At 36.2% G+C, this 13,753-nt stretch overlaps 2 protein-coding genes across 2 annotated transcripts in view; one reads left to right on the forward strand and one right to left on the reverse strand.

Annotated features, from left to right (window-relative positions):
• LOC126842838 (uncharacterized) overlaps positions 1-13,753 on the reverse strand; it is a 61,705-nt gene that overhangs the window by 28,207 nt on the left and 19,745 nt on the right. The gene's annotated exons all lie outside the window — the stretch shown is intronic.
• LOC126842845 (THAP domain-containing protein 1-like) lies at positions 6,385-8,016 on the forward strand. Its single transcript, XM_050580036.1, has 2 exons — positions 6,385-6,883; positions 7,513-8,016. Exons 1-2 carry the CDS (start codon positions 6,613-6,615, stop codon positions 7,965-7,967), a joined length of 726 nt encoding a protein of 241 aa, XP_050435993.1. The 5' UTR covers positions 6,385-6,612; the 3' UTR covers positions 7,968-8,016.

Consider the following 13,753-nt stretch of genomic DNA (forward strand, 5'->3'; position numbering starts at 1 on the left):
TCTCTCTATTTAATATAGCTGCTGCTGCTGCTGCTGTTTGTGTGACTATTGTGAACCGGCCACAATAACACGGGTGCGGGTGGAGGAAGACGGGGACAAAGGGCATAGAGAGAAGTTTAACTTTGATTGGACACGGTCGTGTCAAACGCCACTCAAACGCACGCACGGCTCTCTAATTCTTTTGCAGCAGCCGAAGGGCCACTCTGACCAGGGGACAAGTATGCACATACACACACACACACACACACTTATATTATACCGGCAGACAGGTATGGGACAGTTGCACGAGAGGGGAGACTATATGTGCAAAAGGAACTCGAAACACGTGTAACAATAGCGGCCGCGACAATGTCCATGTCTGTGTTGTGTATAGGGCGAGCACCCTGTCCGGTGCAGTTTCCATTTCTAATTATTACACTCGGCCGTCGATAATAAAATAACCTGTGCCGATGGTCAGCAAAAAGGGACGCGTGTCTCTCCCTTTGCCGGGATTCGATACGAAATAAAATACACGAATGCCACACACAAACTTGGTCATTATATACATACACGAGCCACACGGACGCAATTACAAGAACTGTGTGTATAGAACGCCCTCCGGCGACTTGTCCTTTATTACCTCAGGTACTCACGTCATATCGGTTTTATAATAATTATTGATATGCGGTTTTATTTTTACAATCAGTCTACAAGAAGAAGGAGACAATCTGTGTACAGATTGTTTACAATAAGCACAGTCGTTGGTTATTGGATGTATGACTTGTGACAGCCTTTTAACCACTGGCCCGATACAGTCTATACTCTTGTAATGGTCACATTGCTCTTGCTGAATTTTTTTACCGATGAAATCACGATTTGTGCAAATAATATTGTTATGGTAGAAATAATAGTATACGTGCAGCTTGTGCGCTTTGTTTCGGATGTGATGCCGGTGTATATATATATAGTCGTGTGAGTTAGCTGCGGCATATAGAAACCTGCGGCGGTTATATTATTATGTGCATAACCCGACTGGGGAAATAGGGGAATTGATTATTCGTAAAATAAACGAAGCTAATCGCTGCGACAGACTTGCAACGGCGTAATGACATGCACTAGATTTTGCCGTGAATAGGTATAGGCTTGCACATAACATACGGGTCGGTGTATGTAAGTATATATCTATGTATATATGTATTGGGCTTAGGTCGTAAAAGCGCCGCCGGTGACTGCATAAAGTCCGGACGGCGGTAGTACGCAAATGGGGCTTGTGCCGGACCGCCGGTCTTGGGGCTCTCTCTCACCCTCCCCTCGAAATTGACGGCAGCTGCTGTTGTCCATCGCAGCAAATCCCCGTCGTTTTATCGTCACGTCCGGTTATACAATTGTACGTTTTGCATACGGCAAACACCTCGGGTATTCCAAATTTTTATGCCTTTCCAGGTCACCCCCAGGTTTATGACGTGGATTTGCACAAAAAAAAATACATACATATATATATATATATTATTATACTTGAATGGCCAAATTGGATTCGGGGAGTTTTATGAACGCCGGCCCCGGCTCTGTGGCGCGCGGTATCATCTGTTCCCCAGACGTCATTCCTATCGCTTATATTCTATTATTATCATCAACACTATTATTATATGTATGTATATATATATATATATACAGTGAAAATATAAAGTTCCTAAACGTTTTGCAGTCTCTTCGCCACCGGTCCACGCCAAATCGCCCTCGACAAACACACACCCGTCACACCACACCCCGCGGCAGTGTATCGTTTGTGTAGGGTTTTTGTGGAAAATTGAAAACAATAGATCTATATGAGTTATGCATCGTTTTAAGTTTTTACAATATTTAAAAACCATTAATACATATTATAGTATCTAAATCATCGAAGCTAAAACTATAACCACATTTACTAGTGTTTATATATTAACATCAAACAAACATTGAATGATATGTATAATAAAAATAATAGAAATAATAGAAAAAAAAATACAATTTAAAAAACTGCAGTTACCATTAAATAAACCATTAGTAAATAATTTCTAAAAAATAAAAATGTAGCCATATTAATTATTAGTGTGTATATAAACGTAACTAACACTGATACTAGTACTTATGTATATTACAGTAGTACCTAATATTATGTACAACAAACAGTAATTTATAGATAGGTTTAAAATTAAAATAGCAAAATCATAAACCTAATTGAGACGAAAACTTAGGTTTTATTTTGATTTCTATTGAACTAATAAAAATGTAACAAAAAACAATAACAATTCAAACAACTTCTTTTAACATTTTAGTACAAATTATAAGTACAGAATATGCAAATATAATGTTACTCGTTAATTATGAATTGAACAAAAAATAACATAGAGAACAAAATATAATGCAAAAAACAAAATGTGTAACAAAAAAAATGGTAAATAATAAACTTTGTGAATTAATTAGGTATCAAAAATGAATTTATAAGTGCCCAAATTTAAACGTCGTAAATGTCTCAAGAGAGAACTGCATGGAATTCTGCTTAGGTATAATTTATCAATTGAAAACTTGAATGTCTTAACTCAGGACTCCACAGCTGTAATAAGGCTGTCCTTTTACACTATAATATTTTGTGGGGTAAGGTTTGGTATGACTTAAAATCGCAGCAAAACTGCTTGGCTATCCCAATTTAATTTTTAAAATTTCACCGACGAGGCACTAATTTTTCGAACGAACACAACGGTATAATATATTATAATATTAAGTAGGTATTGCGGAGGTTATATGTATATAATATTATAGTCTTACTCTTGTAGACGCTGTAGTACCGGTGCTGCTTGTCCGTTTTAACAACAAGTTTTAATACCGTCTTTTGTTGTTATTTACGGCCCCATTACCCGTTTGGTTTTAAAATAAGCGTCGTGTATAATATACCGAAGACACGGGGACGCCAAGGACTCTACCCAATACAAGGGGACCGTTCGAGACTCGTGTTGTATATAGAACCCTTAGATGTGTGTGTGTGTGTGTGTGCTCGCATACGGAAGAAAATTCGGCAGAAAGATTTATTTGTGGACTTATGTTCTTAGCCGGATAATTGACTGCTCCTCGGCCCCGTGCAGAGTAATCCGTCAAAGTTTTCGACCCGAGGAACACACTGTACTGCATACATGTAGTAGTGGTAGTAGTATAAGTGACAAATAACCGCCCAGGAATCGTTTATACCGTGGAAATAATATATACTTGTACGTCGGATAGGCGACGTGTGAGGCGAAAACGATAAATCTGTGAATCGGCGGCGGTGGTTTGAACGTGCCTTGATCGGGGGGAGGGTGTCGGAGACTTTATATATAATACACCGGATCGCATATTATTATCTGTATATATATAGGGGAATAAATTAATTTACGACCTGTTTTCGGAAAAATGACACGATATCGTGAATTTAAAATGTATACCAACTTACCAGCTATGTATATATAACATATTGTGATTGTGCGGATGTCTCGATAAGCTGATGATAAACGACCCGAGTAGCAATCGAGAGACAAACAATATGTTGTTTTGTTGATAAAAAAAAAATTAATTCCAACTTTCATTGTATAAATATTTTTCTGTGAAAAAACATGCTATAACATACTTCACTACGCCATGGTAATACAATCCTGTGGCGTTGAAGCAAAACGGATCGACATTTTTGTAACGAAGAGCCGATTACACTTTTTGTAACTTTTCAACAGGATTACGGTGTCCAGATAAAGTTCAAATTTTACTTAGGTCTTATTTGTAAAAAATATGATTTTTTAATTATGTTTCTGTCGAATAAAATATTGTTTTTTAGCTTCGATGCGGAGCTGAGTGTTTTTTTTTTTTTTTGAAAGCCCGAATGTTATTTACCATGTAAGCAAACATACTGTACACGCACGACTATTTGCCGCTATGTATGGTATTGTTGCACCCTTGTTGATAATGTGAAAAACTAAAGTAAAACTAAAAGGCAAACAAAAAAAAAAACACACGAAAGTCGTCGCAGTTATTGCGCTTCGGCAGTTTTTGATGGTCGTCGTTAAAAATAACGACCAAGCACATAATATTACGGCGACCGAAGATCAAACGGATACACGATATTATTATTATTATTATTATTAACGAAGAAAAAAAAAGTATATAAAAATAACGCGAGCCCGCCATATACATGGGATAAATGTGCTTTTGCCGTAAAAGGGGCAGATCAAAACAAGGGGAGGATGGGTGAGGACATCAAAACATTTGTGATTAGACCGTCGTAAACATCAGCGGTTGTCAGACATTCGGCCAAGAGAGAGAGAGAATTTCCGAAAACAGTTATCGTTACTAGTGTGTATAATATAACTCTGGTCGTAATTTCGAGTGTCAAAGGGGAAGAAGGGACAAGTCCTCGTGCATATGTGGAAGTCCGTTTTTGCCACGCCGCCCGAAAACATATCCAATAAAAGGGATTACAACGTCCGTACGGAGAGAGTATAAGTTATGCCTCTGACGGACGGAGGAGCCGGCTATTGGTTTTCCTGTAACGTTTAATTGGTTATCGTGTACCGTACAAACACAATATACACACACATATAAGGATAAGGGCGTTGGTTCCCCGCGTTTCTATTTGTGTAATCTATTCCATTTGGAGCAATAAAAACCGTACCGTTGTCGAACGGGCGGCGGTAAACTTTTCTTTTGAACGGCTATACGAAATAATACACGAGTGTTTCTATAACTGTTATAGCTGCTGTTAGAGGATCTAAACAGTTGCTGCTGCTGACACCTATGCACTTGCAGTCAATTAGCACTCGTGCATAGGACCAAAGGTTGTAGGACAAGAGGCGCTATAGACGCTACAGACGAAATTATTAGAAAACACTTTGAATTGCCGAATAATTATTATTGTCTGGAGTATTAACACCTTAACGCGGCTAATCCCTCGCGATAATACCTAATTATTACTATGTCTCTAGCTTGTAACTTAGCAGATGGCTAATCCGTTAAGTCCGTGTCGACAGCACGTTTCGAATTGCCATCGAAAAACAAAACATCGGCTTGGATAAACAACGGGATGAAGTGTTGTTTTCCGTGACGAGCATCGATAATAAGTTTTCGTACTTCTCGAGTAAGTCTTGAGTGTCTTTACAACGACAGCGATCGTATCTCGTAGAAATACACTTAAGAACGGGTAAAATACAAACAGTTTTTCATAATATATTAGGCTTGTTATATGTAAGAGCTTAAAATAGTTATAGGACTTTAATAAAAAAGTTACATTCGAAACAGTTACTTAACAATTTGTGTAAAAATATTGTTTAATAAATTATCGTGACAACATTTTCTACACAAACTATTATGTATTGTAAAATATAAGTCTAATGTATATTTTTTATACGTTTTTGGAATAAAAGTTGTCTGTTAAGTTCTATCCCTAATAGCCTGATCCATTGTACCGCATGATTTGTATACATCTGGAATCAAGTATCTTTTAGATAATTTTATAAACTTAATAGTTTTAGGTTTTTTCAGGGCATGGGTAGTACAGACTCTTAATCCGTGGCTTACTTAAACTTATAGACCGTCAAATGATATTTCGAATTACCGAGCTAGCAGACGGATAAAATGTATTCAGAAAGTTTTTTCAACTTCTTTGCTCAGATATTTAATGATCTACATAAGTATATTTTGTATGCACTGTATACTCAATGATATTACTTACAAAATTTTGTTATAATATTTAGTACTAAATATAATATAGGTTAAATATAATTCTTAAGAACCTTACATTTTTGGACAAATAAAAATTATACCCACAATATGTTTACAGTGTTAAAAAAATCTTTGACATTATGAACAAAATATTGTTTTTGTACTCTTTCGGCTCTTGACTCTAATTATTAAGTCGGTGCTTTATGTTATGCTAAAAAAGTGGTAGGCGCTTAAAAGTAAATCGGTTTCAAGTATAAAATGTGATACAAAAACGAGGAGAAAAACAGCAAAAAAATGTAATCCCAACTTGGGGATCGAACCGGTTACCATTGGCGCCATACACACTGGAAGCGTCCATTGCGCCAAAGCGCCACCGTGCCGCGTAGTGGTTATTTCTCTTTTTAAGTAGTTTCCTCGACAGTTTAATTTTTTGCAATATTATTATTGTTTTTGTTTTGGGAATTCGAATAACACGAGATAACGATTGTGCGCAAACGAGTAGTCACAAAAATAATAGTATCAAGCGGGCAGCATAACCACCTGTTTACTATATTATTAACCCTTAACCAACCTCTAACCTCTTTGGCATCGTACAGACTACCTGGAGATGTAAAATCGTTTTGTTGTGATTCGTTCACATACCTCTTTGTTTGTTGTCATTATCTGATTGCCAGTTTGATAGTAAACACGTCTTGTAACGAATTGATACTGGGTGACTACGATAATATTATTATAGTCTATACTATCTATCGTGATACTATAATCATAATATTATAGTAAAATAATAATAGTATATTATATCGTATATTTTTTTTGTTGGAATTTTAATCATTTTTAATTTAGTTCGCTTATTAATTTTGCTATGGATAGAGTGCTTGTTTTATTCGAATTTATACTGTGCAATTGACCGGCACGATGGAAAGTAAAAAATCAGGAACGGGAATGCGATGTTCGGTCAAGTTTTGCAACAATAGAGCTTGCGATAAAAAGCGAAGTTTCTTCAGGTATCCAATAAAAGAACCTGAACGTTGTAAAGTTTGGATGAAAAACTGCCAGACCGAACACCTGGCCGAGCAGCTTGTGGACAGTCACAAAGTATGTGCGGATCACTTTGAAAAAAAAATGTTCTTAAACGCTTCGGTAAAAAACAGATTAGTCTTCAACGCCGTGCCGACAGTGTTTAACGGTAAGTAATTTCATAATAGATATACCTACATTTAAAAAAAAAACTATAACTAGGCTAACATAAAAATAAATTATCAGACCAATAGACAGATAGACAGGCGAGGCGTTTCCTTTGATAATAGCTATCTTTAAATTTAATTAGGTATACTTTTTAACGTTTATAGTAACAAAAAAAATCTGTCGTCAACAATTTTATTTTATATGAAAAAATTCAAAAAATTACTCAAAACACTCTAAATGTGAATTTTGAAGGCTACTGTGGGTTGACAAACTTGAAATTCAGTATATAACACAACATAATATGTATACAAAATTAAAAACAAATTTTACTTATTTATAGAACACTTTTTTTAAAATCCCCTTCCTCCGACCACCCTTAAGTAAGGAGCAAATTTGTCACCCCTCCCCCAAAATTCGAAAACTAAATTTATAATTTTTGACTCTTAAAATTGCGCCAATTTAAAAAAAAAATCCCCCTTTGCGGAGGCGAGTTATATGTATATAAAATAATTATATTAATTATTATCTAATTATTATTTGTATATTTTGTGATAATAAATTGTAAACACCTTAAATTGTCTATAATGATCTGATACCTTAATTTGTAAAACGAGTATTTCCAAATTTTAGATGACATAATAAACCAAAGAAAACAACACAATGAATCTATTAAATTGGAACCAATAGATCCCGACGTGTCCATTGCTAGTGACGAGAGCTGTGGTCAAATGGTGAAAGAAGAACCTAAAGACGATGAATACATTTTGATTCCCATCCCAGAAACTTCGACTTCCATTGGTATAATGGCTTATGATTATCAGAGTTTACCGGCTACAACTTCTGATGCTTCAGATCAAAAAACGGAGACCTTACCAGTAAGTACTCTAGACGAAGAGGAATTGACAACAAAGATTGCCACACTAAATGAAGAAAAGAAAAATTTGGAGCAGACCATTGTGCGTTTAAATCAGCAATTGGCAAACATAGACTCTGTAGATAATTATTTGAAATTAAGTGAAAAGTATTTATCACCCGAATTATTTAATATAGTTAAGTATTATGTAATGTTTAAACATAAAAATTAATTTAAATAAATATTTGAGTTAACTCAAAATATGTCCTTAATGTAACAAATATCCTATTAATTTCAATAAAATACTTATTTTTTTGTGTGTTATAAAAATAATTATTTGTTTTGTATAAGTCAAAAATATATATACAAGTATTAAGTAAATTAATCAACATACAAATTTCTTATGGTTTGATATCGATTCAATTTATCGATAATGTTTTGTGTTTTAAACATAATAATAATTGATATTATTGTGTAAAACATATCTGGATAAAGTACATCGAACCAGAGAGCTTAGTTCGCATTTTTATTAGACGGAAATTGAAGGGAAGGAGTACTTAGGTGTGGATAACTCAAGTTGTAGTTTTATGCATAGTCAACCAGCTAGAAACTAGATATTTTTTCAGCTCACTAGTCAAATTTTAAACAAATTCCTGTAAACGGAGCTTTGATTTTGTCTTATACAAAAAAAACGTTGGACGGATCTAAGACAGTATTTAAAAAAAAAAAAAGGTTTTCAAGTGTGGTTTTGGCTAGCAGACCTGGAAAAGGAAACGACTGTATACACCTAATTTGGTTCAATATTAGGCGGAACCGATTTCTTGTCTTGATTTCTGGTAAGTGTCTATTAGGACTCTTGGCATAATGTGCGTTTTGAAGGCTCCGGACAAAACGTCCATTAAAGCCCTTTGCTATTAACATCACGTCAGTCTACCGCCGCCGCCGTTTGTTTTAAGTACAATATACACTGCACCTATAGAGCGCTTAGGCGCGCCCGAGTAATGACGTTAAGGTCCGGTAAATGAAATGCGTTTTGGTTAAATGTCTCGGCGTCCCCTTCGCAAACCCTCGGGGCACACGCCGACGGTGCAATAATCCCCTGAAAACTATCTCTAAATACACACACACACACATATACATATTATATACTCGCTATCTGGGTTTTACCCCCCCCCCCCCGTGTGTTATACATAGTGATTTCCTCTGCTGCGCGGCTACCCTTCTGTCCTATTTTCTCCTTCCGCGTGTGTACCTATGTATATATATATACATGCGAATAGCTGCTGCAACATATAATATATCCGTGTATATGTCCTCTCGCACCTCTTGTCACTCCTAGCCACACACACACACACACCCGGCCACCGGCACTATCTGCAAGGTTTTATCGACGACCGGAAACGCTATTAAAACGAAACGCTCGGATTCGCCCGTGGCGGTCGCAGTCGTTTCGCTAATGTTCCGGATCGCTTCAATAAAGTCACACGTGTAAAGCGCATAAATAGCAGTACACGGTCCTCTGACTCTCTCCGTCTCGAGAGCTTTTGGACCGCCGCCTGTATGATAATAATAATAATAATATGTCTGTTATATATAAGCTTCTTAGGTCTAACGACTCCGGTGTTGTATGCACATATACTTCCCCCTTCCCGAAAATAATAATAACCTCTCCCGACCTTCGAAACGCACTCGTATTTTTAAAGAATTGTGTTTAACACACCGTTTTGTAGCCACTTCCAAGTCCAGATAGTGTACATTTTAAAATCGTTAAGACTGTTATACGCTATTATGGTGTTTTTGGAAAAAAAAAAAATGTTCTCCTTTATTTTACATATACGATCTATACAATTTTAGTACAATAAGTATATATGATGACACAGGTAAATTATAAACATTGAAAGTATGAATAGAGAAGCCGTCCATTGACGACACTCTTATTAACTTTGTTTTTTAATTAACTGATAGTGAGAAGCGGTCTCTGCACCACTTCCTTTTAAGTCTTTTTGGTGGGTTGTTGGGCATTGAGGGTAATGTGAGATTATTTACAAGGGGGTTTGGGTGATTTTGAAGAGAATTGTGGTAACGTCTGTAGTAGTCTTTGGCAACTTGTATTATTGTTTCTATTTGTAAATCAGAGTGTAGAGTATGGTTTGATATATAAGGTGGTGCATTAGTGATGAGACGGAACAACTGGATGACAACTGGAACCAAATCTTAAATCCGAATCCGGAGACCGTTTTTAAAGCTGTAAAAACACAGCTTAAATCAGCTGACAGGGTCATCTAAGTTATTTATTAGCTACCTCTAACTTATTGTGTAAGTTTGCATCTGGTTGGTGTTTGAGGAATTATTAATGTCATCGTGTTATGTTGAAATAGGAGATTTAAGTTTTGGAAGTATTTGAAAACTGGCGAAACTTTAAGGGTGAAGGAGTGAACTTACCCCCCAAGTACTAACAGGGGTTTGAACGTTTGACAGTTTAAACATTTTTTTTTCTACTAATTTTTTGATGTAATATTTGTTGCTAAGTTTTAATATTGAGTTTCAAGCGTCGGTTAGCAAAAAGTGATCTATAAGTAGAATAACTATGATTATCATATACGACCGCACTTGAGTAGTGTAAATCTACGGTTTACGGTTATTATCACCGATCCTTAGTCGTCAAGTGGAGAGTGTATACATTATTACTATGGGCAAACATTTGGGCGGACGATACGGTTCGGCAACATATATGTGCCATGATTCTTCGAGTACACATTCAAGAGAAACAGATTTAACAGAGAATACTAATACTCCATTTATTCGCCATTGGGACGCATATTGATGCCTGCTTTTTATTTTTCACAGTTTTTTTTTTATATTTTTTATCGGACTTCTTAAACGATTTTGCATTCACCAATACCGCCTCCCCTCTGAAGCCCCTGAAATTCTACCGCCATATACAAACGAATTAGGATGCAAATCTACCGCCAAACTCGAGCGGCGTTCAGTGCAATGAATATAAACACTGCGGCTTTTCCTTTGGTCTCTCTCAACTCACCGGCAATAGGCAGGTACCGCGAATGTATACACAGGGACCGTACTGGCGACTTAGCATAATTTTCGCATCTATATTGCAGGTCTCCCCCCCGGCCGGGCGTACAGAGCCGAAACCATATTTCAGACGTGACCCCCTCGACTCCCGTGTAATATATCTGCACGCAAACGAGGTCATTCTTAAACAACAACGGCCCGGGGGCGTGTAAGGAATACCGTCGATTACACGGCGGCAAATCTAGGATCACCGGTGCCCGCGAGACCCAAGATCTGTAGGCTCTTAATAGTATGCATTTGGGTATACCCATAATTAGCTTAGTTTATTAGGACTTATTGGCCGACCCGCAGGCGACCAATATAACCGTTAACGAGTATTCATATTATATATGAATAATAATATGCGACACTTATATTAAAAAAAAAACTGTTACATTTTTTCCCCCGTTTAATTCGAATCTACTTACCAACGTTTTATGCGAGAACGAATGCCGATAAAAAAAAAAACCAAAAATAATTTACTCAAACGGTTTGGATTTACATAATATATTCATTTCGATTAAAATATTATTTCTTATATTATTAAGTCGTTATAATCCCAACTAATGAATACAATATTAGACTCGATTCGAATAAATTATTCCAAACGATTGCCCAAGTAGTTGCGTTTAAAACGTAGGCGCTTAATTAGTTCGATAATAGCATATTAATGACATCAGATGGTTTTGCGTTGATGTGTACAAGTTAAAGGATTACCGAGCCGGAAGGTGACGCAGGGCGTATAGTTTTGGTAGTTAAACTGCTATAGTTGATTTTGTATAAATTTAATAACAAAAAAAAAATGAAGAATGTGTGCAGGCCTAGACTCAGTTTTCTCAAATGTATACACTGTACAATCATCATTACCTGTTTATAACCAATAACAATTGACAAAACCTATATGCATTGGCTAGTATGACTTGAATATATTTTCGACAAGCTATATTTCACCGATAAAAAATAAGTGGAATCCCAAGTCTTGTAGTTAACAAAACAAAAAACCGTCAACAAAATATAATATAATTCCTTATTTATTCATTCGTGCATTAAGCGCGGTGAGGCGTTCAATTGTACACGCTGTTTGTATATTACATGATTCTCTAAAATAATTATATTATCTAACAAAATCGTACAACCAGAAACTTCATTTTTTGTGAATAAATTAGCATATAATATCGTAACAGCATAGGAGACGATTGAGTTTGTTCTTAGTTTTTTTTTCTTTACACATAAAAATCATTATTTTTCACATCATCATTTTCCATATTCGGTATAGCGACTCGGCGTCTCGGTTAATCCCAAATGTCATTTGTCGATGTACATTTCTCGTGGGACATAATATATGTTATTATGAACAACGTATCGTTAAGATCCACGCATAAGCTCAGCTTTACCAGCTGATGGTGTTTGCGCATCTTCTTGGGGAGATCCTATCCAGAAAACTCGGATAAGAAACGGAGAGCAGTAGCCAGGAGGAGGAGACCGTGTTAAACATTAATTAACTATAATAATATATTGCATCCTATCCTGGCGTATGGCTACTGTAACGCGAAACCCGTCTCGTATCGCCTGTACCCTCGTAAAGCGCAGTCAATTTATGATTGTTAACAACAGGCAGCTATGTGTATAATAAAATATGGTCAGAGAAATATTATTATTGGGTCAGTTTGTGCGGTGGTGCGAGCAAGAGACGATGATCACGAGCTGTCAAACGCAGTAACGCGACAAAGGCCACCGGTATTTTTTTATATTTTTTATTACTGACCTTTAAGTTTTTTTACTGCCCGCATAATATAAACGGTCTGTTGGACATCCAAGAGCGTCGGACGCCTTATTTTTTTATACTATTCGACAGCCTTTTGTTGTACTTGTGTTTAATGCGATCACAAATCCGCACGAGTTGGCTGTTGACCACCACCATCGCGTTAAGCGTTGTTTTACATATTATTATTATTACTATATTGTTATTATCGTTATTATAGCTTCTGTATGATTGTTATCGCCGTCATAACCCGTCGTCATCATACATAATATCATTATCGGTTATTATTATATACTTGCAAGGAGTTTTAATGTGTGCCGTTTAATATATTGTATTATAAACCGGGCGGTAGTAAAACGGCCGATTGTAAAATTTAACGAAAAAAATAAATAAATAATAAGCACCGAAATTAGATCACCCTCGTCCGTCAACGGCGGTGGTGGTTTATAAGGGTTGTTTGGCGTCCAGTCTTTATTATTATAGTCTGTAAACCTAATGCAGACCGGCATCACGAGTGTAAAATTAATCGCAATAAAAAGCTTAAATAAAACAATAATTGTAGTCGGTTTTTTATTGCGTATGTGTGTTTGTTATCTCGACCGAGCCGAGTACTGTCTTTGGAGTGGACTCGCTTTGGGTTGATTTAATTTCACAAAATAACCCATTATAGAGGGTCAAACGATTATTGTATTTTTGGGTATCATATTACATTATAGTGGTGCGCATTGTAAATATTAACAGCTTTCGTCTGTAATCACGATTTTGGAATTAATTATAAGTAGTCGATCAATTTGTAGAGATTTTATAATTCCTTGAGTGCAGGTGTGCCTGCACGTGAGGAACTGCAGTTACACACACACACAGCCGTGTATACCTTGAAAAGCTTTTCTTAAACCTATATGCCTTTAACAACGCGTTATTATGTGTATTTTTTTTAGGTCAAGGAAATCGTGTCCTTAGAGTGTTCAGAGTAACGACTCAAATTTGATAATCACTTGGCTTATAATGAAATCTCTATAGAGGCATTAGTCCGATACATACTCCCATTGTATTGACACATTAATGTAGGCACAATGCGCGGTTCAATACATATAATATAATATCTTATATCGTTGTCTCTGTTGTACAAACAATAACAAACGGCTTTAATTCTTGAAAGAAATATTTATCGCTGTTTTTTTTTC

The sequence above is a fragment of the Adelges cooleyi genome, unplaced genomic scaffold (genome assembly GCF_023614345.1).
Source record: "Adelges cooleyi isolate 19-005CV unplaced genomic scaffold, UGA_ACOO_1.1 ACOO_flye_CR_arks_rails_tigmint_CR_PRNA_574, whole genome shotgun sequence".
NCBI lineage: Eukaryota > Metazoa > Arthropoda > Insecta > Hemiptera > Adelgidae > Adelges > Adelges cooleyi.

What these genes read in the sequence shown, in the direction of transcription:
- LOC126842845 (XM_050580036.1), top strand. Translation starts at nt 6,613, where the DNA reads ATGGAAAGTAAAAAATCAGGAACGGGAATGCGATGTTCGGTCAAGTTT. An exon ending in CGTGCCGACAGTGTTTAACG is followed by an intron (nt 6,884 to 7,512) that starts GTAAGTAATTTC and finishes TCCAAATTTTAG; the next exon opens with ATGACATAATAAACCAAAGA.